Source organism: Dicentrarchus labrax, unplaced genomic scaffold (assembly GCF_905237075.1).
Source record: "Dicentrarchus labrax unplaced genomic scaffold, dlabrax2021, whole genome shotgun sequence".
Lineage (NCBI taxonomy): Eukaryota > Metazoa > Chordata > Actinopteri > Moronidae > Dicentrarchus > Dicentrarchus labrax.
The window spans coordinates 32030444-32053607 of record NW_026136720.1 but is presented as its reverse complement, the minus strand read 5'-3'; the positions used below and the strand labels follow the sequence as shown (position 1 = coordinate 32053607).

Here is a 23164-nt window from a genome sequence, read left to right as displayed (position 1 = left end):
CAGGCTATCACTGTGCATTTCCTGTAAAAATATAACATCTAACTTTTTCTGTTTAATAACCTCTGACACTAAGGCTCTTTTCTGTGCACTTCTCCCCCCATTAATATTTAAAGAGGCAACCTTTAAGGCCTGCATATTAGAAGAGGAGAAAAAAGGAAACAAAACAGACAAATAGACACAGCAGAGAAGAAACACCCAGTGTTGTATGATCATGTTATTTTATCTGGAATATCTCATTTTCTTTGTTCTTTTGGTCCCTTTAAGACCTTTTTTCAGAACGGTGACATGTTTTCTCAGATGGTAACGTCTCTTCTCATCCAGCAGGTCTGTCCCTACCCCTACAACCTTCTGAAGAGTGCTCACCGTCTGAATAAGCTTTTTAATATCAGGGAAATATTCACTTATTTCCACTGACCTGCCAAAAGAATCATCTAGGAAATTGTGTACCTCTTTAAGAGAATACAAGTATGCATTCTGAGAGACACTGTCTGCTACAGACACACTGTCAGAGTCAACCTCACCATCTGAGTCCATTTCCGTCACCTGACTGTTATCTGTAACTGCCTGTACCAGCTCTGTCTGCTGCCCAGCACCAGACTGCAGCTCCTGCTCCATATCAACAGCCTCCACCTGTCCTGCTGTACCTGCCTCCCCCTGTCCTGCTGTACCTGCCTCCACCTGTCCTGCTGTATCTGCCTCCCCCTGTCCTGCTGTACCTGCCTCCCCCTGTCCTGCTGTACCTGCCTCCACCTGTCCTGCTGTACCTGCCTCCCCCTGTCCTGCTATACCTGCCTCCACCTGTCCTGCTGTACCTGCCTCCCCCTGTCCTGCTATACCTGCCTCCACCTGTCCTGCTGTACCTGCCTCCCCCTGCCTCCCCCTGTCCTGCTGTACCTGCCACCCCCTGTCCTGCTGTACCTTCCTCCCCCTGTCTTACTACACCAGCCTCCACCTGCTCTGTTACGCTAGGCTCCACCTCCCCAGGTGCAGTAGCCCCAGCCTGTTCATCCCTATTCACTTTTTTCCCCCTACTTTCCTTCTCTACACTCACGACATTTACAGTCTCCTTCCCTGCTTCATCTCTCGAAACACTCGGCTGTGAGTCAGCTCCCCGCAGACATTTCATCGCAGCGCATTCATCATAATAAACAGAGATTTGAATTATGCCAAAATCTCAAGGACCCTGACCAAAATAGCTCCTATCTGACCCGTAAGCCATGTAAACTATTTGCCATTGCCGCACAGTGGCACCTGATACCCAGTGCTCCCACTACAATCCTCCCTCCTTTTAAAACAGTTTACTCCCTCTCAATCTCTCAATCCAAGAATTAGTAGATCTATACAGAACCGAATTATATATATTATATATTTATATTGGTTTATTATATATATATAATTAAACAATATTTATTGAATAGAATATTTTTTATTGAAGTAAATATTAACAATAACAATATAGAAAGGGCTCTGCTGCCTGGTAATTAGTCCAGTCCTCACAATATTATAACATTAACTTTGTCTATACAATGTGAACATAAGCCTACAGGCTCTCGCTGCACAAAATACCAGGTCCATTCAAACTGCCTAACCCCCGATTTCCTTTTATACACTTAAAAATATAAAATACTATATATCTATATATATAGATATATAGATATATATACACACACTGTATATGCCCAGCTAATCAACATTTCAATATTTAATCAATAGTCAATGTCAGTCCATTGCTTTACATCTTACATTACAGAGCTGTAACTAAACCTTGCCATCACGCCCATATGCTGTCTGAACCGGTGCCCAGAGACTTTACTGCTGCTAGGTAGTGTGAGTTTCGTTCCGTGCACGCACATACAAACACGTGTTCACGCGTGAATCTCATTCACTCTCATGGGTCTTTTTCTGATAGACAGTTCCGTTTATCCACTGACCACTACTCACTGAAGTTGTAAACATTGACACAAGAGGGAGGCTGGGCCCTTGCGTAATTTGCAGGGCCCTACGCAGCTTGCGTAGTGTGCGTTTAGGGTGGACTGGCTCTGCAGTAATGTTAAGTCAAAACATCATATATAATATTGAAACACTGTCAGGGACCATTTTTCTACACAATGAGTACTTTCGCTTTTGATACTTTCCTTAAAATTTGCTGTTAACATTTACAAACATGCATACTTTTACTTGAGTAAAGGATCTAAATACTTGTTCCACCACTGGATACAACGTACTGACAGAGAATAATGCAGTGCTGAGAATAATAACTGCTAGTTATTGACCTCTTGTTTTATTTGTCTGTGTGGTCAAAGTTCAAGCATTCACAGAGTAAGTAACTGGCATATGATATGTTTTATGTGACTTCCTACTACTTCCCATTTTGTCACTGGAGCAAGGTTGACCACAACTGACATTTATGCATGTTATAATTAGATATTCAGCACTATCATTTATCACTGCTAGTGAGAGTGGATACCCTGGCTGTAATTCAGATTGAATCATTTGTAATAGTATTACTGCGAGTGCATTCATTCAAAACAAATTATTTCAAGTTCTGTGTGTGTGTGTGTGTGTGTGTGTCCACCCTAGTCTGTCTGGAGGCCAATGGGATGTGGAAGCTCTGAGGACACTGACTCAGTTCTTGCCAAAGTTCAGTGTCACCAAAAAGATCATGTAAGACTGGATTTATACCAAACTACCATTCACAAAGCACACAAGATAAGAGTGACATAAAGTTATGAATTCTGCATATGGCACATTTTTACTAATATACTACTAAATACTAATATGCCAGTTATGCTGGTGTAACCCATATGAAATATAGGGCTACTGAAAACTCATGTTATCAAGAGGTGTAGTTGCAATATTATACCACAAGGGTGCGCAGCCCACTAGAGCACCATATAACGTTCTATCAGGATTGGTAGAGAATGTTACCTGCAGCTGTCACGTCAGTTGCCAGAGATTGCTTCTTCCTGAAACATCCTGAAAACGTGCTGTGAACAATTGCTGGTATGAAACGCCAAGTAAAAGTCTTGAAACTTTGATTATACCCATGTATCCATACTGATAAGCTCCTCTTTCATCAGAGTTGCAACTGTGAACCGAGAACGACCGCTTCTGTCAAGTTATTAGTGTTGAAACTCCGGTGAGTTGAAGCCCCTTTCTCTGCTAGCATGTTGCTAGCCAAAGTGATGAGAGAAAATACTGTGGGAGTTCAGATACTTTTCATAAAAAACAGTCAGAGTAATAAGACCCTTGTTTAATGTTTTCAACACACTTTGGTGCAAACTGTATCATTGTATTTACTGAAAAGAGCGCTAACGCTAATCGCTAGCTAAGCGCTAATCGCTAGCTAAGCTTTTGGTTAATGTGTCTAATTGTATTGTGCACCTGAAGAAGTGCTAATGTGATTTCTAAGCCAGTTGTCAGTTTGGTTGGGGAGCGGCACACAGCAGGGTGGAGTGTTTAGGGTGCATTGCACTTATTCTGTGTTAATATTAAAGTCATTCAGCTTTAAATTGGTTATATATTTTAATGATTTGTTACCTAACTACATTGTGTTTGAGCTAGTTTTGTTTATTAAATTGTACATGATAAATACATAAATACATTCAATTAAAATTCATGATTAAGATTTGTTGGTGCATAAAATACCAGTTGCTATTACATTTGCTAATTCATTCCATTGTCAACAAAGTATGTTCTAGTCATTGGTTATTGATGCACTAACTGAGAAAATAAGTTAATGAGGTCTTATGTTAGAAATAAGAACAGAACAGAGTAACTTAATAGTCTGCACTACTTGTGCAGGTTGTTTTTTTTTAAGCTACCAGAAAGAATCTGGAGGATCCAATGATGGCGAGCCCAGCCCAGAGTGACTGTGGAAGGTTGGGGACACGGTGAGGCCTGCCACAAGACCAACTACAGAGGACATCGGACTAGTTTGCACATTCAGGAACAGATAAGACTGCGTACACACTATTAACTCTACCCGGGTAGTAATCAGTGCACACACGTACAAGGACCAGGAACTGCATCCAAAGTGAAACATCACATAAATCTAAAAGACAAAACACCCTTCAAACAAAAGTCCAGACCAATACACCCAAATGATTATGAAGCCGTGAGGAAACATCTGCAAACACTTCTTGATGCAGGAGTGATTTGAGAATCGGAGTCCCCTTACTCTTCACCAATCGCGGTGGTTCGTTAAAAAAAATGGAGACGTCGATCTTTGCATTGATTACCGCAAGCTGAATACATTGACGATACGAGACGCATATGCACTTCCTAACCTTGAAGAGGCTTTTTCAGCCCTTGCTGGATCCAAGTGGTTTTCAGTAATGGATCTCAAGTCTGGTTACTACCAGATTGAGATGGAGGAAGGTGATAAGTCTAAAACTGCCTTTGTGTGCAGTGTTCATTTTGACAGCAAATTCTGATTTAGTCTTAGTCTTTTGAATAACGCACCATTTAGTTTTAGTACTATTTTAGACATCTGAAATCTTGTCTTAGTCTAGTTTTAGTTGACTAAATATCAAGAGTTTTAGTCTTAGTCTAGTCTTAAGTCTTAAGTCTTTTAGTCTTAGTCTAGTTTTAGTAGACCAAATATTAGCAGATTTTAGTCGACTATATCACAGTTTATCTGATAAAATAACCCTAGCGTGTATGCTAAGCTTTGCATGTATTTGTGGATGAGTCGTCTATAAATGTCACTTCAAGTTGGTGGTGTTTTTCCCAGCGATTTTTGCTCCACACGGTTTACAGACGGTCTTGTTGTCCTTGTCATATGTGAAGTGTGACCAGATGTCAATTCTTTGTTTTCGTCCTAGACCTAACTCTGACATTTCTGTTGTTCCTGAGACATGCCATTGCCCTCGGACCCGGTGCACTGCAAAACGTTCGCGTGTTGCTAACGAGCGAAGTCAACTGAAAATAGCCAAAGCTGTGTAACTAAGACTGTGCAACTAAACACAACTAAATATAATGTAAACAACCTAACGTCCTCGAAACTGTGCGAAGTTCTGCAAATTCGTTTAGCTGTTGCGCCTGCATTTGCCGCAGCTTTTTAAAATGGCTCTGTTGCTTCTGCATAGATCAACCTACCCTCAAAGATTCACTCTAATTGGATTTCTTCCCAACTTGTCCCACAAGAAGAGTAGTTCTGATTGGATCTCTTCTCCATTCGTCCCTCCCTAACATTTTTGTCTCATTTTTATTCGTTGACTTAAGTGTCAGTTACATTTCGTCACAGTCTGCGTCATCATATCTGACTTCTTATTTAGTTTTTATTTAGTTTTCGTCCGTGAAAAAGTTTCGTTGACGAATATTTTTCGTCATAGTCTTCGTCAACGAAATTAACACTGTTTGTGTGCCCGTTGGGATTTTATTTTTTATTTTGGGAGTTTAATCGCATGCCCCAAGGCATCACCAATGCGTCCAGTACCTTTCAACGATTGATGGAGCGATGTATGGGCAGTCTTAATCTGAAGGTACTAGTGTTCTTGGATGATGTCATTGTGTTTTCAAGCACATTAGAGGAGCATGAAACCAGGCTTCTACACATCCTCCAGCAATTGAGGGAGTATGGCTTGAAACTCTCCAACAAAGTGCCGTTTCTTCCAAAGTTCAGGGCGCTACTTAGGCCACATTGTTTCCGGCAAAGGGGTAGAGACTGACCCTGATAAGGTCAGTGCCCTCCGCACCTGGCCAAGACCCCAGCCCCTCAGTGAGCTCAAGTCCTTCCTAAGCTTTGCAGGGTATTATCACCGATTTGTAAAGAACTATTCCAAAATAGTAAAACCCTTGAATGACCTTACTGGAGGTTACCCACCTTACAAGAAGGGTAAAAAAGGAACACTATGCCTTGGAGGATATTTCAACCCCAAGGAACCCTTTGCTGACCGATGGACACCTTCTTGCCAGGACGCTTTTGAGGCAATCATAGAAAAGCTCACTTCCTCTCCAATACTTGGATTTGCTAATCAAAAATTACCGTACATTCTCCACACAGATTCAAACACCTCTGGTTTAGGGGCTGCCCTGTACCAAGAACAGGATGGTGAAATGCGAGTAATCGCCTCTGCCAGCAGAGGGCTTTAGACCAGTGAAAAGCGGTATCCAGCACACAAGCTAGAATTTCTAGCTCTGAAGTGTTCCATTGCAGAAAAATTCCAAGATTACCTCTATGGAAACACATTCACGGTTGTAACAGACAACAACCCATTGACCTATGTACTAAAGTCAGCTAAGCTTGATGCTGCCAGCTATCGCTGGTTAGCTGCTCTTTCCACCTTTGACTTTAACATCAAGTATCGTGCTGGAAAAAGCAACCAAGACGCAGATGGCCTTTCCAGACGGCCCCATGACACTCTGGCCAATGACCCTGTTTCTCTTGAAGAAAGAGAGCAAATCAAACAGTTTGCTTCCCACCATTTGTCTTCGTCTCCTTATCAACAAGACATACCAGCTGACACAGTAAATGTCTTGTGCCACCGCCATCTCTTAGGTGAAGCCGACAACAATCTACCTTCAATCACATTGGTAGAATGGTAAATGGACCTGTACAGCGCCTTTCTAGTCTTCCGACCACTCAAAGCAACCCCCTCAATTGGGGGTTCAGTATCTTGCTCAAGGATACTTTGACATGTGACAGGAGCCGGGAATCGAACCCACAACCTTCGGATTAAAGAATGACCCGCTCTGCCTCGGAGCCACAGCCGCCCCTAGAATCCCTTGCTCTTCACACTGATGCGGTACCTGATGTCTATGGAGATGAAGAAGCACTGGGTTGTCCTACTATACCCGCCTACAGTGAGGCAGAACTCCAACAACATCAGAGGTCTGACCCAGTCATTGGACAAGTTGTCATCTTGTTGCAGGCTGGAGATGAAGGAAAACCCATCCTCAATCCCGACTCCTTGGAGCTAAAGTTAATGCTCAAAGAATGGAAACGGTTTGAGTTGAAAAATGGTCTTCTCTACAGAACCCGCAGATCAGAAGATGACATAACTTACCAATTTGTGCCCCTAAGATCCTCCGTTCTTACATGTCTCCACGAGGATATGGGGAATATGGGTCTGGAAAGAACTCTCGGCCTGGTCCGGTCAAGATTTTATTGGCCCAAGATGGCTACAGATGTGGAGAAAAAGATCAAGTCATGTGGACGTTGTATTAGGAGGAAGACACCACCTGAAAAATCAGCACCCCTTGTGAATATCCAAACCACTCGTCCCATGCAACTCGTATGCTGGACTACTTATCCTTGGAGCCTGACAGTCATAATACCAAAGACATCTTGGTTATAACAGATCATTTCACAAAGTATGCTGTTGCCATACCAACAAAAGATCAGAAGGCTACAACATGTCTTTGGGAGCAGTATTTGGTGCACTACAGATTTCCAGAGCGTCTGCTTAGTGATCAGGGCAGGGATTTTTAGTCTCAACTCATAAAGAACTCTGTGCCCTAGCTGGTACTAAACTACGCACAAGTCCCTACCATCCAAGGGGAAACCTTGTTGAATGGTTTAACCGAACCCTTCTAGGCATGTTAGGAACCCTAAAGGAAAAGGAGAAAAGTCACTGCTGTGACTATGTAAAACCCCTAACCCATGCCTATAACTGCACCAAGAATGAGGTCACTGGATTCAGTCCGTACAAGTTGCTGTTTGGGCGCCAACTAAGGCTATCAGTGGACATTGCCTTTGGCTTGCCTGTTAAAGATGGTGTTCCTAGATCTCACTCCCAGTACGTGAGAAACTTGAAGGCGCCTAGAGGAGAGTTATCAGATCGCCACTAGGAATTCACAAAAGGTTGCTGAGAGGAACAAACACTGCTTTGACAAACCAGTAAGAGAATCAACACTAGAGGAAGGTGATCAAGTGTTGTGAAGGAACCTGCGGCTGAGAAACAAACACAAGCTTGCGGATAAGTGGGGGTCCACAATGTACAAAGTTCTGAATAAAATGGGAGATCCACCTGTGTACACAGTACAGCCCATGGATGGAGATGGCCCCACCCGCACCTTACACAGGGATCTCTTACTCCCTTGTGGTGATCTATGTGAAACAGAGGAAATTGAACAGTCCGAGCCAAAGATCCACTGACAAAGAACCAGGCATAGTCAAACTCAACCTCTTGAGGAATACACTGAGTCTGAGGACGACTTACCCTACTGTGCTACCCCGTTGTCTGTCATTCCAGAGGAAAGGTTTGTTGAAGTCTGTGAAATTCCAAGAAGGCAGCGACCCATTGTAACTCCAGTAGAGAAGGGTAATAATTTACCGGCCATGCCAATGACCTCCTCGACCTCCGAGCCACAGGTCGAGCTTGATGCAAGCAGTCCTTCTGAGTCGCCTGCAGAACCTGTTGAAACAACTCCTGAGATGGTTGAAGGAGAGGAGCCAGAGGTTGTGGTTGAGCAACCCCCTACCGGAGAGGATGTAACCTTACCGGACGTGACAAATACAATAATGATGACAAGAGGATCTTGGACATGGACAAGCTGATGATGAAAGATGATGCTGATGAGAAAATGAGTTGTCCCATACACAAACCTCTGAGACACATGAAAGGGCAAAAGAAAGGGAAGGTGTTGAGGATGGAGAAACAAATGACCCCACACGAAAATCAGAGGGGTCACGGCGACCACCAGATCGTTTTCACTACCTTCAGTTGGGGAAACCCTTGATCTCCACAGATTCTCTTACAGAGCTTTAATCAAGCACTTGAAACCATGGGTGATTATGATAGTCCCTTTAGTAATCACAGATATGAGCATGAAGGGACTCATGCAGAGTCAAGGGGGAGGGTGTAACCCATATGAAATATAGGGCTACTGAAAACTCATGTTATCAAGAGGTGTAGTTGCAATATTATACCACAAGGGTGCGCAGCCCACTAGAGCACCATATAACGTTCTATCAGGATTGGTAGAGAATGTTACCTGCAGCTGTCACGTCAGTTGCCAGAGATTGCTTCTTCCTGAAACATCCTGAAAACGTGCTGTGAACAATTGCTGGTATGAAACGCCAAGTAAAAGTCTTGAAACTTTGATTATACCCATGTATCCATACTGATAAGCTCCTCTTTCATCAGAGTTGCAACTGTGAACCCGAGAACGACCGCTTCTGTCAAGTTATTAGTGTTGAAACTCCGGTGAGTTGAAGCCCCTTTCTTTGCTAGCATGTTGCTAGCCAAAGTGATGAGAGAAAATACTGTGGGAGTTCAGATACTTTTCATAAAAAACAGTCAGAGTAATAAGACCCTTGTTTAATGTTTTCAACACACTTTGGTGCAAACTGTATCATTGTATTTACTGAAAAGAGCGCTAACGCTAATCGCTAGCTAAGCGCTAATCGCTAGCTAAGCTTTTGGTTAATGTGTCTAATTGTATTGTGCACCTGAAGAAGTGCTAATGTGATTTCTAAGCCAGTTGTCAGTTTGGTTGGGGAGCGGCACACAGCAGGGTGGAGTGTTTAGGGTGCATTGCACTTATTCTGTGTTAATATTAAAGTCATTCAGCTTTAAATTGGTTATATATTTTAATGATTTGTTAGCTAACTACATTAAGGTGACCAGATTTCCGAAATAAAAATTTGGGGACATTTTTCAGCACGGTGTTCAAAATCATTAATCGTTATCGTTATGAAATGAATAACGGGCAATTACATGTTAATGTATTTTGATAAAGCAAATGAGTAGCCAATAAGAAGTTACCCTTAACCCTTCCTAACTGTTAACCAATATGAAGAACTTCTGATTTGACTCTGATTCTTCTTATTATTATTATTTAAAGTTTTTTCTTTTTTTTTTTTCAGCTATTTCAATCAACTTATGGGAGCTTGTCAGCACGAGCACACTTCCACTCGTGACTTCAGCCATATTTCACAGCAAAGCATTACATGAGGGGATTTACACTTATGGTGGTAATTATGATGCTGTTGCCTCTCTTAGTCTCAGCTGCTGTGGTCTGCAGTCTGCTGATCTGGAGAAAGTGTGGAGGAGTTTGGGAGCCTCGCCTGATCTCACTTGGCCGGAGTAAGATACACACAAACATCCAAGCATTTTATAACATGTAACAGCACGTCATTAACACACTCTGTACTGAGATAGACTGTGAAGTACATACTGTTGTGTAAAAAAATCTAAAAATACTATACTCTCATGTTATGTGTTGGTCAGCAGTAGCAACCCATTTCAGTCCAGTAGCTGAATTGCTTAGGATAAACAAACTTATTCATCTCTAGTTTATAGTTACTCTTATTGGTAATGTCTTGAGGTAAATGCTGCATCACCCTAGCAACTGTACCTCTTTAGCAGTCATCATGTCTCTGCAGTGGCCATAAATTGCAATTTAATGTTATTTTTATGTATTATTATTTTTTATACAAACCTAGTTTATTTTATTATTTCTACCTATGTTGAACTCTTGTTTTTGTCTCTGACATTATTTGAACCCCACATTTTTGTCCGTCAGTCTGTCCAGTAACTGTTTAGGCAACAAAGGTCTGAGGAAACTGTTGGAGGTCCTGCCTCGGCTTAGTATCATCCAGGAGATCAAGTAAGACTTGCCCACAGAGTGATAACAACATGACTTATAATGATACACTCAAAACAATTTTAAAACATCTGAAACTTTACTGGTGATAACAAACCCCCAAAATAGGGAGTGTATTTATTAAGAATGAATGACTCTGCTGGTAGGATTTTGTGTGTTTTGAGTGTTTCAAATGAAAGATGGTGGTAGACTGGGCTGGTCTAATCTAGCTGGCAAACACTGGGCATTTGTTTTCTCACCAAACCGGTTCCAGGCAAAACGTGCCAGTGCTGGCAGTTACTACCCTGGGGTATTATTCAGTATAAATATCTTATTTAGAGCTAAATGATGTCCCTCACCCTGGCTCATTGTTTTTTGTGTGTGTGTTTTTTAGTGCCAGGAACAACGAGATCAGCATGGAAGGAGTGGTGATGCTGGCTGGTGCTTTGTGTTCCCATAACAACTTAACACAAATTCACATCAGGTGCTTTTTGTTTTTTTTAGGCATTAATAATTCATTTTATTAGAGCAGCTAAACAGTGAGCACCTGTTTCTCCAACGTGGCAAGCAGCCAGATAGAACAGCTGATAGAAGCTGTGTAACAGCTCAGTTTTTATCTGTTAAAATACCAGTATATATGTCATAAACACTTAGTGAATTGGGGGACATTGGTGTTGTTAACTATAAACTAGTGTTGTGCACATTGTTAATCTGATAGTGTCCTGTTGGCTTTATAGTGATGGAGGCAGAGAGCAGCTGACCCTGAAGTTCTGCCCTGACAAAAGGTAGAAAAGCTCAACACATCTGGACACCACTGTCTGCTTTTTCATTTGTCAGTTAATAAGCTAATGCTGTGCTCTTTTTTTTTAGCGATGACAAACAACAGCTAAAGATGTTCAGGTACAGTATGCAGATAAAGAGAAACACTCATACACAATTCTCTTTAAAATACAATACAAATATATATAATATGTAATCTATTGAATGAATACAAAATGATCCTTTTTTTGTGCTGCAGGATAAACAACAGCAGTCTCCTGCCAAATAATATGACCACACTATGTAGAAGACTGGTCCAATGTCGCTCCCATTTGGAGTTAGAGTAAGTTTCATTATTTTATATCCATCAAACATGATTTATTTCAGGATTATGACCAAACAGGTAGACAGTAATTTACTTGTATGTTGTGTCAGTTTGTCTCACAGCTCTCTGACAGACACAGCTGTTGAGAATCTGCTGAAGGTCCTGCTGAAGATGACGTCACTGCGGAGACTCAAGTAAGCCATACACACACACGTGTGAGATAATCAGTGTGGATGGTTTTGTGTGTGAGAATGACTAAAGGTTTCTTTAAGTGTATATAGTTTATTTTATTTTGTTATGTGATATTGTATATAGAAATAGAACACGCCAGCTGCAGGTCGGTGATCAGCATTTGACATTTTTTTAGTGCACTGTCTACTGGTATGTCTAAAAAAAACCTGAGTGGATGTTGAGTCTGACTGCCAGTGTATGTGGTTCAGTTTGAATATGATCAGAAAACTGTGCTGTGTGCTTTCTACCACAACTGAAGACCGCAGCAAATGTACAATTTCTTAAACATTAAATAGGCGAGAACATCCTCACTCTGCTTTTATTTTAGTGTGTAACAGAAAAATACACCAACTGCTAAGTGTACTATTTCATCAGTCACCATAGACATTTATTTTATCGTACATAAGTAGTAGTTAATCATGACTCAGAGAAGTTGAGAAATTGTCAGAAGAAAAAGTGGAAGTAGGTGATTATCTTATCATGAACTGTTAGTTGTGCTAATTACTTGTGTGTGTTCTTTTAATCACACTATACATACTAGCACTGATTTACTTGATGCTGAGTCATCTTTTCTTTTGGCTGCAGTTTATCAAGTAACCGCCTGGCAGATGAAGGAGTGAAGCGTTTCTTGGATTCTCTACCGAACCTTAAAATCACCAACTACTTCATGTGAGATATATGTTCTGAAACACTGATCTCATTTTTTGTTTTATATTCATCTTTTAGCAGCTGTATAGAACAACACAACACACAGTAAATATAAAAAATAAAAAGCTTATTCACAGCAGACTTTTTGACTTTAAAAAGCAAAGTTACTTATAACATTAACGATGGCTCTGTTCTGTTCAAGTATCCGAGTGAGCCATGAAGGTTTGACTCTGAGCCAGCATGAACAACACTAGGGCTCTGAAACTGATGCAGCTATATGGAATCATTCATTTATTTTAATATAAACACTTGTTTCGTGTCAAAATGTCTTCTGTGAAATTGGCTTTGTTTTTTCATATAAAAAGGGCCATTGTGTAATATTTAGGATGATCTATTGGCAGAAATGGAATATAATATTCAAAGGAATGTTTTCATTAGTGTACAATCACCTGAAAATAAGAATTGTTTGTTTTCGTTACCTTAAAATGAGCTGTTGATAGCTACACAGGTAGCGGGTCCTTGTCTACGGCGTCCGAACTGCCATGTTTCTACAGTAGCTCGGAACAAACAAACCAAACACTGGCTCTAGAGAGGGCCTTTGGCAGTTTCTAATGTCTGAGGTAAGACAAGAATCCAAAATTTACAACATGTCATTGTGCACAGGTTTTCCATGTGTCTGCCACAAAATGTCAGAGTGAATTCAGTGTTCTATTGTTAGCATTCACAGTTAGAGCAGGTCCCTCTCTCTCCTGAGAGAGTTTTAACATGTACAGTATAAGCTAGACTCACAAGCCAGTGGCCACTCTCGCTGCCATTCTACTTTGCATTTAGAAATCCCCTGACAATTGGTAGGCGCTCCAATATCACAAGACTACATCACAACTAGTATGGAAGCCAGTCTGTACTATATCAGACTAATTATTATTATATTTGTCTTAATATTTGTCAAGAGGGGATATTTTATTTCAAAGGCTTATGAGTTTCAACAACTATGGAGGAAGTAGTAAAGCCAAATGTTATTTGTCTAAGTAGCTGATGACAGACTCTTTGCAGCTGAATGAGAAGAGCATGATGTGTCTAGCACAAGCACTAAGGAATATCATCTCTATTCGCAGTCTCAAGTAAGAAACAGAATCTGGTTTACTGTAGCAGTCCCATTAGAACTGGATGTACCCAATCCCATATGAGAGTTTTTGACATAAGGTTTCACTCTTGGGAAGATCCTTTGTATCAAAATGTATTCAGAATCTGACCTTTCCAAGTGATAAGTATAATATGGCCTGTTAATAGCTATTCATTATGTGGCCCCTAAGGATTTATTTGCTGCACAACGTGGAGCTAAGTTTTCAAAGCTATTTCTGGTGGACGTCTTTACATTTACTGCATCAGTCATAATGACACTCTTTACTCACACACATATCCAGCACCACTCTAATAATCTGGTCTATTTATGATAGCATGCATTTGCTGACACTGTCACTGCCAAAAGGCTGCTTCGCTGCTCGAGTTACAGCCACTATTGCTGCTGCTCGTCATTCCAACATGTCATAAGCTCCACGTCCCATCCCGCTTTTTAAGCCTCTCCCTCTCTGCTCCACCTTTCCTCTTGGGTTGTCGATTTCGCTCCATTTTTCAAGCATGTAGAACTACAGGTGCAGGAGAAGGGGGAAGGGGGCGCAACTTGGTGTGTGTGTGTGTGTCTGCCTGCAGTGCTGTGACAGAGCCTCTGAAAAAGAGAGGAGGGGTGTGTTTGTGCCCAACATTGCTGCTCAGTCTGTGTGAGCTTCAGGGGGGCAGATACCCTAATGAGCCGCACGATGGATTGTTTATTTAAAAATCAAGCACGACCGGAACCGAGCCTTTGGTCCCGAGCCTTTGGTCCCGAGCGGGCCAGGCCACCGGAAAATGTCCCAGTGCTCCCGAAGGCCAGTCCGCCACTGATTGGAACCAGTATGACAGTTTCACAGGGGGTCTGATTTCTTGGTTGAACAGTACATTTGACCTTTTGTTTGTCCAATGTGTGTGTGTGTGTGTGTGTGTGTGTGTGTGTGTGTGTGTGCGTGTGTGTGCGTGCCAGGATAAACAAGATTTCCACAGCACCGGGGCAATCAGGAGCAAATGGTTTGTTAGATCTCCTCACTACCATGGAGGGACTCACACGAATGGAAGAGAGAGTGAGTTCTTCTCCACTGTATAAAGTACACATGGCTGCACATAAAACAAATGTTATAAACCTTATTTTAGTCCGTCATAAAAGAAACATTGCCATCGGTGATGCTGGATCATCTGTTGCTCCTTGTGTCGTTTCAGGCTGGAGGGCTGGAGGATGGCTGATAGAGGAATAGAGCAGCTGACCAGAGTCCTTCCTGTCTGGACGGAGCTCAGGAAGGTCAGGTAGGAAGGAAGGCCCTGTTGGCAACAAAAAGGGTAGATGAACGCTTTGATAGGGTGCAAAGTGACATTCACTCAAAACATGCTGACCATTTTATTGGAGTGTCATCACCTTCTTTATGTGATCAGCTGTTTCCATTTGGCAGCTGGTTCTTACTTTCCAAGTGAGGGACTGACAGCCACAAAGCCTGATGGGCTTCATTAGCTAAAGCTGTGGTTGTAATTATTTATTAATTACATGCTGTATTACATATCTTGTACAGTGTCCTGTGCCTGCAAATTGCTTCCTGGCTCCTAATCAAGTCACTATGGAGAGAATTTCTGAACATTACTGACTTTAGCTCCACCCAGTGGTAGTATCAGGAAACACACTGTGGCAGACAGCAGTGGATGCTGCCTGAGACAAAACAGAAACATCTTATTTTACATTTAATGTCTGTGTTTGTGTGTGTGTCTTCCAGTCTCTCCAAGAACCTTATAAGCGATGAATCAGGAGACAAGCTACTGGAGGCTTTGAACAGCTGTAGTCACCTAGAAGAGCTCCAGTAAGGATATGATGACATTCCTTATATGTAGTTCATTCCTTTAGAGGCTGTTTTGGAAAATCAATGGAACACCTTGTAAGAGAGGTGACATGTAAAATTCTGTCACATATTCATTCACATTTGCTCTGCTTGTATGCATGGCTAAAGAAGCTATATTATGTACAAAGGAAGAAAAGAGGGGACTGGAGCTCACTGATTGATTTGTAATGCATAAATAATCAGCCTCGAGTATAGGTGCAATTGTCAATTGGATAATTGGTAGAAGAGGATATCAAATCTATGGAATGATGAATCCAAGGTGGGAGTTGCCATGCACTACCATAACATCAGAAACAAAAGATAGAAGTGCAAAACATACAATTATAAGTTAGAGGAGATGGTGGTGACATTTTTATCAGCTCAGTGTTTCCCCTGATCACCTTCAAACGTTCTCTCAAAATCTGACACCTCATTTACACCTGGTATTAAACTGCAATCTGTATCCGGTGATCTTTCGTTCAGATTTACATCTGGTGTTTTTTGATGCATTCTTGTTATCTTCATTGAGATTGGCCCGCTGTCCCCCAGAGCAAAACTTGCATGTGAGCAATTAGATTGGCGGCAGATCAGCCCCATGCTCCCTTAAAAAAACTCTTGTGAATCAGAGGAAACTGTCTGGAACAAATTCTTAATTAAAAATGATATCCATTGTTAACAGCAGATCAGCACAGATGAGTGAAACACACATTTATTTCTTATTGTATGTCGTTAGGTTTTCCCACACACAAGTGCCATCTTGTGGCCAAAAGCAATATAGCACCAGATTCAACTGCACACTGCTAGTGTTCCATATAATCTTAAAATTTTGTCTTATTTATTATTGTATTATTTCTCTCGTGTGTACTGTGGTTAAAGAGAAGAAAGTATTTTCTCCTGCATCAGTACAGAATTAAAACATGTGTTTGTGTGGTCCTCCAGTATGGTCACTAACAGTCTGGGTGATCTCACTGCTGCAAGAATGGCTCTTGTTCTACCATCACTGACACACATCTCTGTGTTGGAGTTAGTCACACACACATTAAAAATCTCTGACTGACATTTTTTACATTTGTCAATCTTGCGGTTAGGTTTCTGTTTTTTATGCACGTGTGTCTTTTTCTAGTATTTCAGATAATAGTATTGGATATGAAGGGTCAGTGAGTCTGTCCAGAGCAATAATGTGCATGAAGAACCTCACCAAGATTCAGTAAGACTCTGAAGCTCCTCTTACTGTTTTAGGAATCTCCAAACCCTGATAGATGACTAAATTTACTGATTATTAGTTTCATGATAAATAATGTCTTTCTGTTTCCTGTTTGGTCCGTCAGTCTGACCTCTGTTGGGACTCCAGAGCTGTGTGCTGTAGCTGCTAGTCTCACCCACTGTCCGCTCATACAGGATGTGGGGTAAGGTTCAGCTGATTATATAATACATTGTCAGTACAAATGATTAAAACAAACATTATTCGCCAGGGGCAGCAAAGTAAATTATCCAATATGGGACATTAACATGATTGATTCTGATTTCTGATGCACGGTTTGTCAGCGCTGATCTAAATGTTATACATATGTGTCTGTCTCTGTCTCCAGTCTGGGGTGGAATAACTGTGAGGATAAAGTGGCAGTGGAGTTGGTCAAAGTTATCCCTTTCTGTCAGAAGCTGACCAGAATAGAGTGAGTTTGTGAACACACACACACACACACACACACACACACACACACACACAGAGACACAATAATCTTTATTCATTTAGGCAGTGGTGGAAAGTAATGTAATACATTTAAGTACTAACTAATATTAAATAATACTTACAGCACATTTTCCTGATTATAGTTAGATACTTTCACTTAGAGGACCAATGTGTAGGATTTAATGGCATCTAGTAGTGAAGTTACACATTGTAACCATTTGAATACCGCTCAGCCTTCCAGGTGTGTAGGAGAAACTGTGCCAGTCACAGAAAACATGAAAGCCTTAAAGTCGTGTCCTGCTCTGCAGCTCTTCAGGTAAAGTGTTTGGCTCCTTCAGGCACCTGTAGATTTAGTTTCTCACCTATACTGTAGTCCCACCTAGTGAAGCCCACAGGCTCAGTCTGAGAGACAGGAGGCTGAATTTCTCTCCTACCTAATGTGATCTGCATTGTTGGACGGTGGCAGTGTGAAGCAATATTCCAGTTCATGGGAATCTGCAAAGATGAATGACTGCTTCAGTGGAGTTAAAATGTGTTTTCCCTGCAGTAAGCCCATCAGAAATGCATGATAGCAAAAAAAAAAACCTTTTTTGCTTAAAACCCCAATCAGTTGTGTATCCAATGACTGCAGCAGCTGGTGTCTAGTATGAAGGGTTAGAAGACCACTGTGTGGTCCACTATGGGGGAGGACTCCTTTAGATGTACATTGTTTGAATATGTAGAAGTTAGTATAGAGTTCTCATCCCTTTTTGTGTTCCCCTAAAATATTTAGATTTTTTTAATCTCAAGAGCTGCTTGAGGAAGTGATTGAGTACTTGAGTATTTAAGTACATATGAATGTTAAGGTATTATATTTGGGAAAGCAAACATCTGTTTTTATGCTTATATAAATGAATGACTATGCACTGACTGACCTCTAGTGTCGCGATGGTGAACTGGCGATTTGAGTTAAGTGCAGCGGTGTTGCTGCACTCTTCACGGTGACACGGTGTCCCTTTTTCCATGGTCTATGATTGGTATGGCGATCCTGACATAGGTGTATTAACACCCTAATCTTAACTAATGTGTCTCCAACTGTGACAGACAGCTGGCTGACAGGACACACAGACGGCCATCCTTATATGGCTGCCTTTATACTAATCTAATTACATGACAAAAATGTCATAAAGTCGCTGCTCAGTAACTGCAGTACAGCAGTGTTCCTATATGGTGAATTCAAACTGAGATAAAGTTGGAGTTGCTGTGGGAATATTCAAAAATGATCAAAATAAGCACCAAGAATGATTTTACAGCAACTACTTTAATCACTAGAATAAATTTGTGATTCAGAAATTAACATAACATACATAAAGTTCCCATGTATGCACCAGAAATAGATTTGGCAGAAAAACCACTGAAGAAACAAAACATTCTTTTGAATAGTATTGATAAATAGATAGTCACATACACACACTCGGCACATTATAATTTTTCTGAAGCTGTAGCAATGTTTGTTTTGCACACCACCATGTTTACATAACTATGAGTTGATTAAGAGTTGGTTACATATTTTGCTATTGAGTTACAATGAGATATCATTATAACCTCTATATCCTGTTGTACTCTTTAATCACATTCACATTCATTTATGTTCGTCTGGCACTCTCTTGTGGTTAAAAATTTTGGTGCAAACATGGTGCTCTTTCTGCTCCTTTCCTTTATTAAGGATCCACAGTTGCACATTAATGAGACATAATGATGTTTCGTGAATGAATCTCAGGCTCTATGAACACTGTTGTCCTTATCAGTGTCCTTTAACAATAGTTAATTAACACCACACACTGCCACTAAGTTGATTGTGGTGTTGAGTGTTTGTTGTGGGTGCCGGGCAGGGCTGGAATGTAACTAAGTACATCTACTCAAGTATTTTATGCTACTTTCTACTTCCACATCACGACATGTCAGAGGGAGATAAAATATACTTTTTACTCGACTATATTTATGTGACAGTCATAGTCACTAGTTGAATTTAGGTAAGGATTTTACATACAACAAATGTAATAGACAGTATAACGCAGTTTCACCTCCACCAACATGAAACATGAACATATTATTATATTAATTTAATATAATGTAATATAATGGAGGGATCATTCTCGGTGGTGTAGTGTTCCCCGCAATTCTTATAAAGCAGTCTGTCCAGCAAAGGAAAAATAGCCTTGACAAGTAATTATGCTCTTGCATAATTAGCTCACCCAAAAATAGGCCAGTAGTATTTGCACATTGTCACTTATCTTCTGCTGCTTGACTTCAGAGAGTAAGAATCATTATGAAGTTAAGATGAGACACTGAAGAGGTGCAGATTTTACAGTCAATACTGGCCCACACACTGTAGGGGGAGAGTGAAGTGTTCATTACCCTAACCTCAAACCTAACCCTTGACCACTCATGAAAACTGGACAACTATATCATACCTTCGCCATCCTAGGGGGACAAAAATCAGCTCACAGAACACAGAAACATTTAGAAATGGGTTTACCTATTGTGGACTGAAATATAACTTCTAATATTCTGTATACCTGTGTCTGCTGTATGTGAGATTTGTTACTTTAAGTACATTTTGATTTTAAAACTACCAGGCCTACTCATTACTCAAGTAAAATATCTAAATGCTTCATCCACCTCTGGTAGTGTAACTGTAATGTGTTGTAAAGTGGTGCACAAGGGTCGTGATACCTGTATTTACCACAAGGGAGTGCCAGGTGAACAACATATATCTCATACTGGATTTAACATATTAATATTACAGAAACAGGATACTGTAATTTAGAGAATGCTCATCATAAAAAAAACACACCATGAGGTAGGAGAGTCACATAAAGTATGTGTGAGTTGGTTTTTTGCAGTAATTAAAGAAATTATCAACTGGAAAGAGAAGTTGGACGTCGTTCACTGAGGTGAGTGTGGCACCAGCTTTTACATGTTGTTCCTCTCTGGTGTTCCTGTGTGGAGGTGTAACAGTTGTGTGCTGTTTGACGGATCCTTTGTGTGTAGTGCTGCCAATTAGCTAATATCAGCATTCTAACACACTAAACAAATATGGTAAACATACATTGAACCTGCTGTTAGCATACTTAAGCACTTAGCTCAAAGCACCACAGTACTACTACTACTATGGTTGATGTAGATTCTTACTCTGGTTTTTTAAACATCTGCATTCATGTATTGATCATATTCACACAATAACCCTTTATCTTGGCTAGTATGTTTTGTTGTCTGTTCCAAGCAGTGTTAAGAAGTAGTCCAAACATTAACAATGATACAATGGTACCCGTGTTGGATGATGTGTATGAAACTAATGTCATTTCTCTGTGTTTTCTTTCCTGCAGGGTAATTAGTTGTAACCTCGGACCATGGCCTACACTCTAGGCTCGGCCAATGAGGGCCAGACGCGCAGCGTCGCACCTCAGCACTGCGTCACTCAGGTGGAGTTGTCCGTCAGCGCAGCCAACCTGCTGGACCGAGATGTAGCCTCCAAGTCCGACCCCTTCTGTGTTCTCTTCCATGAAGTGGATGGAAACTGGGTGGAGGTAAGGATGGAGGGATGATGGGATAGAAGAAAAAGCTGGCAGAAGGAGAGAGAGAGTGGAGGAGGAGATACTAGCAAAGGGAATAGGAGTGAAGAAGAGGGATGTTTTGTCTTCATTAAACAGGTGGAAAATGGAGAGAAATCAGCAGAGGATGAAAATGGCAGATTGGGGAGAAAAGGCTGAACAGAGAGATAATGCATTAGTGGTCGGATCATAAGGAGTCAGAGCCCATTTCTGGTGCTTCTCCATGCTGTGTATTTCAACTCCAGAGAAGTGAAGGGGATGAAAGGGAGGCATAAATAAAGAGACTGAGGGGAGGATGGAAGATTTTAGTTAAGTGTTAGAAGTGCTTTCAAGGTCACGTCCACCGTGCTGTCTCTTTCAGCGAGAGAAAGACGAAGAAAAAGGATTCTGTTTGTTGTCTTACTTTGCAGACAGTATATGTTATGAACCAGATCCAAACTCATGATGTCTTGACCATCTGGCATGAGCCCTGACGTGCTGTTCCTAGTAGGATGTTGCAAAATGTGTGAGCTTCCATTGTTGGACTGGCTCTTTAGACTTGGTTAAAGCAGTATTAGGCCTACCCAGTTAGTAAAATAGGGTTTTTCAAGTAGGCCTACTTATTACTGACATTAAAATTAAAGCTAGACTGATAAATTGCCAGATATTAGCTTATTGCAGATATATCACATTGGTGTATATGTCGGCCAAGAAATGCTGAACAAGGTTTAAGGTCATTTAGAAACAGTGTCACTATTACATGCTGTAGTTCATCCACCAGAGAGTAACTGTAAGACTTAGTATGTAATCTAAGGGATCTGTATCAGCATTTTTCATGTTATGTGTTTATGTTGTAAAAGAATACAGCTGAGATATTGTTAATGGATTCTCAAGTACTGATCAGGCTGTGATTGAAATATCAGGCACTTCCACTATATCTCATCACTTACAACCTTTGATTAGGCAGAGGGAACGTTCGGATGGAGAAGCAGGTTGAGAAGATATGACATAGATAAAACAGAAAACCCTGACAGAGTTCCTAGAGGTGGAAATCCAGTAATAGAGGGCACATTTGAAGATACTGATTTTAGACCTTACCGGTTGTGGTTTAAAAGTTAATAAAAAATGCTTTTTATTATTATGGCTTTGCTTTGCAGAAGCTCAGATCAAGAAGAAAATGTTTTGTGTACAGTTCAACCTTGGTGAACTTTAACATGTGAATTAGGCCGCTGACAGCAACAGCAAGCCATCTTGACAGTGTTGACCTTTCAGGGTACGGAGAGCTAGAGAGTCCAAAATTGTTTTCCTTTTTTTTTGTTGAACCTCCTCTGTCACAGTCAAAACTGTTCCACAAATAAGCAGTGGATTGCAGGCCATTATGAGACAGGAGTCAATGGCACAAATACAACTTTTGAATAAACTATGAGAACTTGTTGTCCCGTTAGCGACTGAGCTAAGCTATAGATAACTGACTGTTAGCGAGCATGTTAGGTCGGAGAGCTTTATTCTCTTGTTTATTTCTCATGGTTGATTCTCACATTAGCTATAGTTTGGTATGTTGAGATAAACCACATTACGTTTTGGGTGCAGCTGGATATACTTGGCTGTTTTAGCCTTGTGATAGACTAACAACCTATCAAGGGGTTTATCCCACCTTTTGCCCAGTGTGTGCTGGGACAGGCTCCAGTCCCCGACAACCCATAAACTGGAATAGGAGAAGATCAAAATCAGGATTTGTTGGGAACTGATACTTGACTATAGATTTGTTTGCCTGGCTTTAATCGCATACATAAATATGTGATGTCAGTGTATGTATGATGTACGGTGTAGACTAAAACACAAGTTGAAGATGCTGAAGAGGAACATGGTGATGAAGTTTTGGTGTGTGTAGGCAGCTGCTTTAAGGCTTTTTCGCAGCGAACAGCTGGTCTACAGGGCAAACTGGCTTTGGTGTATGTGTGTTTGTGTGTGTCTGTGTGTGTGTGTGTAGGCGAGTGCCTCGGGTTGTAGCTAGCTGTCGGTCAGCAGGGCATGTGGCTCCGATCTGAAATTGCCAACGGTCACTATGGCAACGGGAAGGGAAACAAAAGCTTAGTGCTCCTGGAGTGAGGGAACGATGGAGGAGGCGAAATGAGGCCCAAACCTTTTCTCAGATATTATCCACAGCTCGCTGTTTCTCTCACACCCTGGCTTTCTCACTTTCTCTGATCCCCTCCTGCTAGCTTTGTTTTCTCTGTCCTCCGATTGTCTTTCTCATCTCTGTCACCAGCCTTCCCCTCTCTGTCTCTCTCTGTCTCGCTGTCTGTCTGTCTGTCTGCCTGCCTTGTGAGATAGAGGTGTGAGAAGCAGCTGGGTTCATTGGGGGAAGGGGAGAGAGACGGTAAGAGAGGGTAAGAGAGTGAGAGCAAGGAGGTGTGAGAGAGGGAGATGAGAAAAGGGTGCAGGGAAAGAG

General features: G+C 41.2%; 1 protein-coding gene and 1 long non-coding RNA gene across 2 annotated transcripts; both read left to right on the top strand.

The window, feature by feature from the left end:
- Nucleotides 1-3058: 3058 nt before the first annotated feature.
- On the top strand, nucleotides 3059-10028 carry LOC127353501 (uncharacterized). The gene is made up of 4 exons (XR_007881312.1): nucleotides 3059-3139; nucleotides 3805-3893; nucleotides 9093-9152; nucleotides 9815-10028. It is a non-coding gene; the product is annotated as an uncharacterized LOC127353501 (long non-coding RNA).
- A 449-nt stretch (nucleotides 10029-10477) lies between these two features.
- Nucleotides 10478-13111, top strand: LOC127353472 (protein NLRC5-like). Its single transcript, XM_051382746.1, has 8 exons — nucleotides 10478-10557; nucleotides 10928-11017; nucleotides 11271-11318; nucleotides 11404-11433; nucleotides 11552-11635; nucleotides 11728-11811; nucleotides 12434-12517; nucleotides 13005-13111. The coding sequence occupies exons 2-8, from the start codon at nucleotides 10950-10952 to the stop codon at nucleotides 13006-13008; spliced, it is 402 nt and encodes a 133-aa protein (XP_051238706.1). The 5' UTR covers nucleotides 10478-10557; nucleotides 10928-10949; the 3' UTR covers nucleotides 13009-13111.
- The last annotated feature ends 10053 nt before the right edge of the window (nucleotides 13112-23164 follow it).

Coding starts and splice junctions, on each gene's coding strand:
- LOC127353472 (XM_051382746.1), top strand. CDS start 10,950: ATGGAAGGAGTGGTGATGCTGGCTGGTGCTTTGTGTTCCCATAACAAC. Junction 11,319..11,403: donor AAGTTCTGCCCTGACAAAAG/GTAGAAAAGCTC, acceptor CTTTTTTTTTAG/CGATGACAAACAACAGCTAA. Junction 11,812..12,433: donor ACGTCACTGCGGAGACTCAA/GTAAGCCATACA, acceptor TTTTGGCTGCAG/TTTATCAAGTAACCGCCTGG.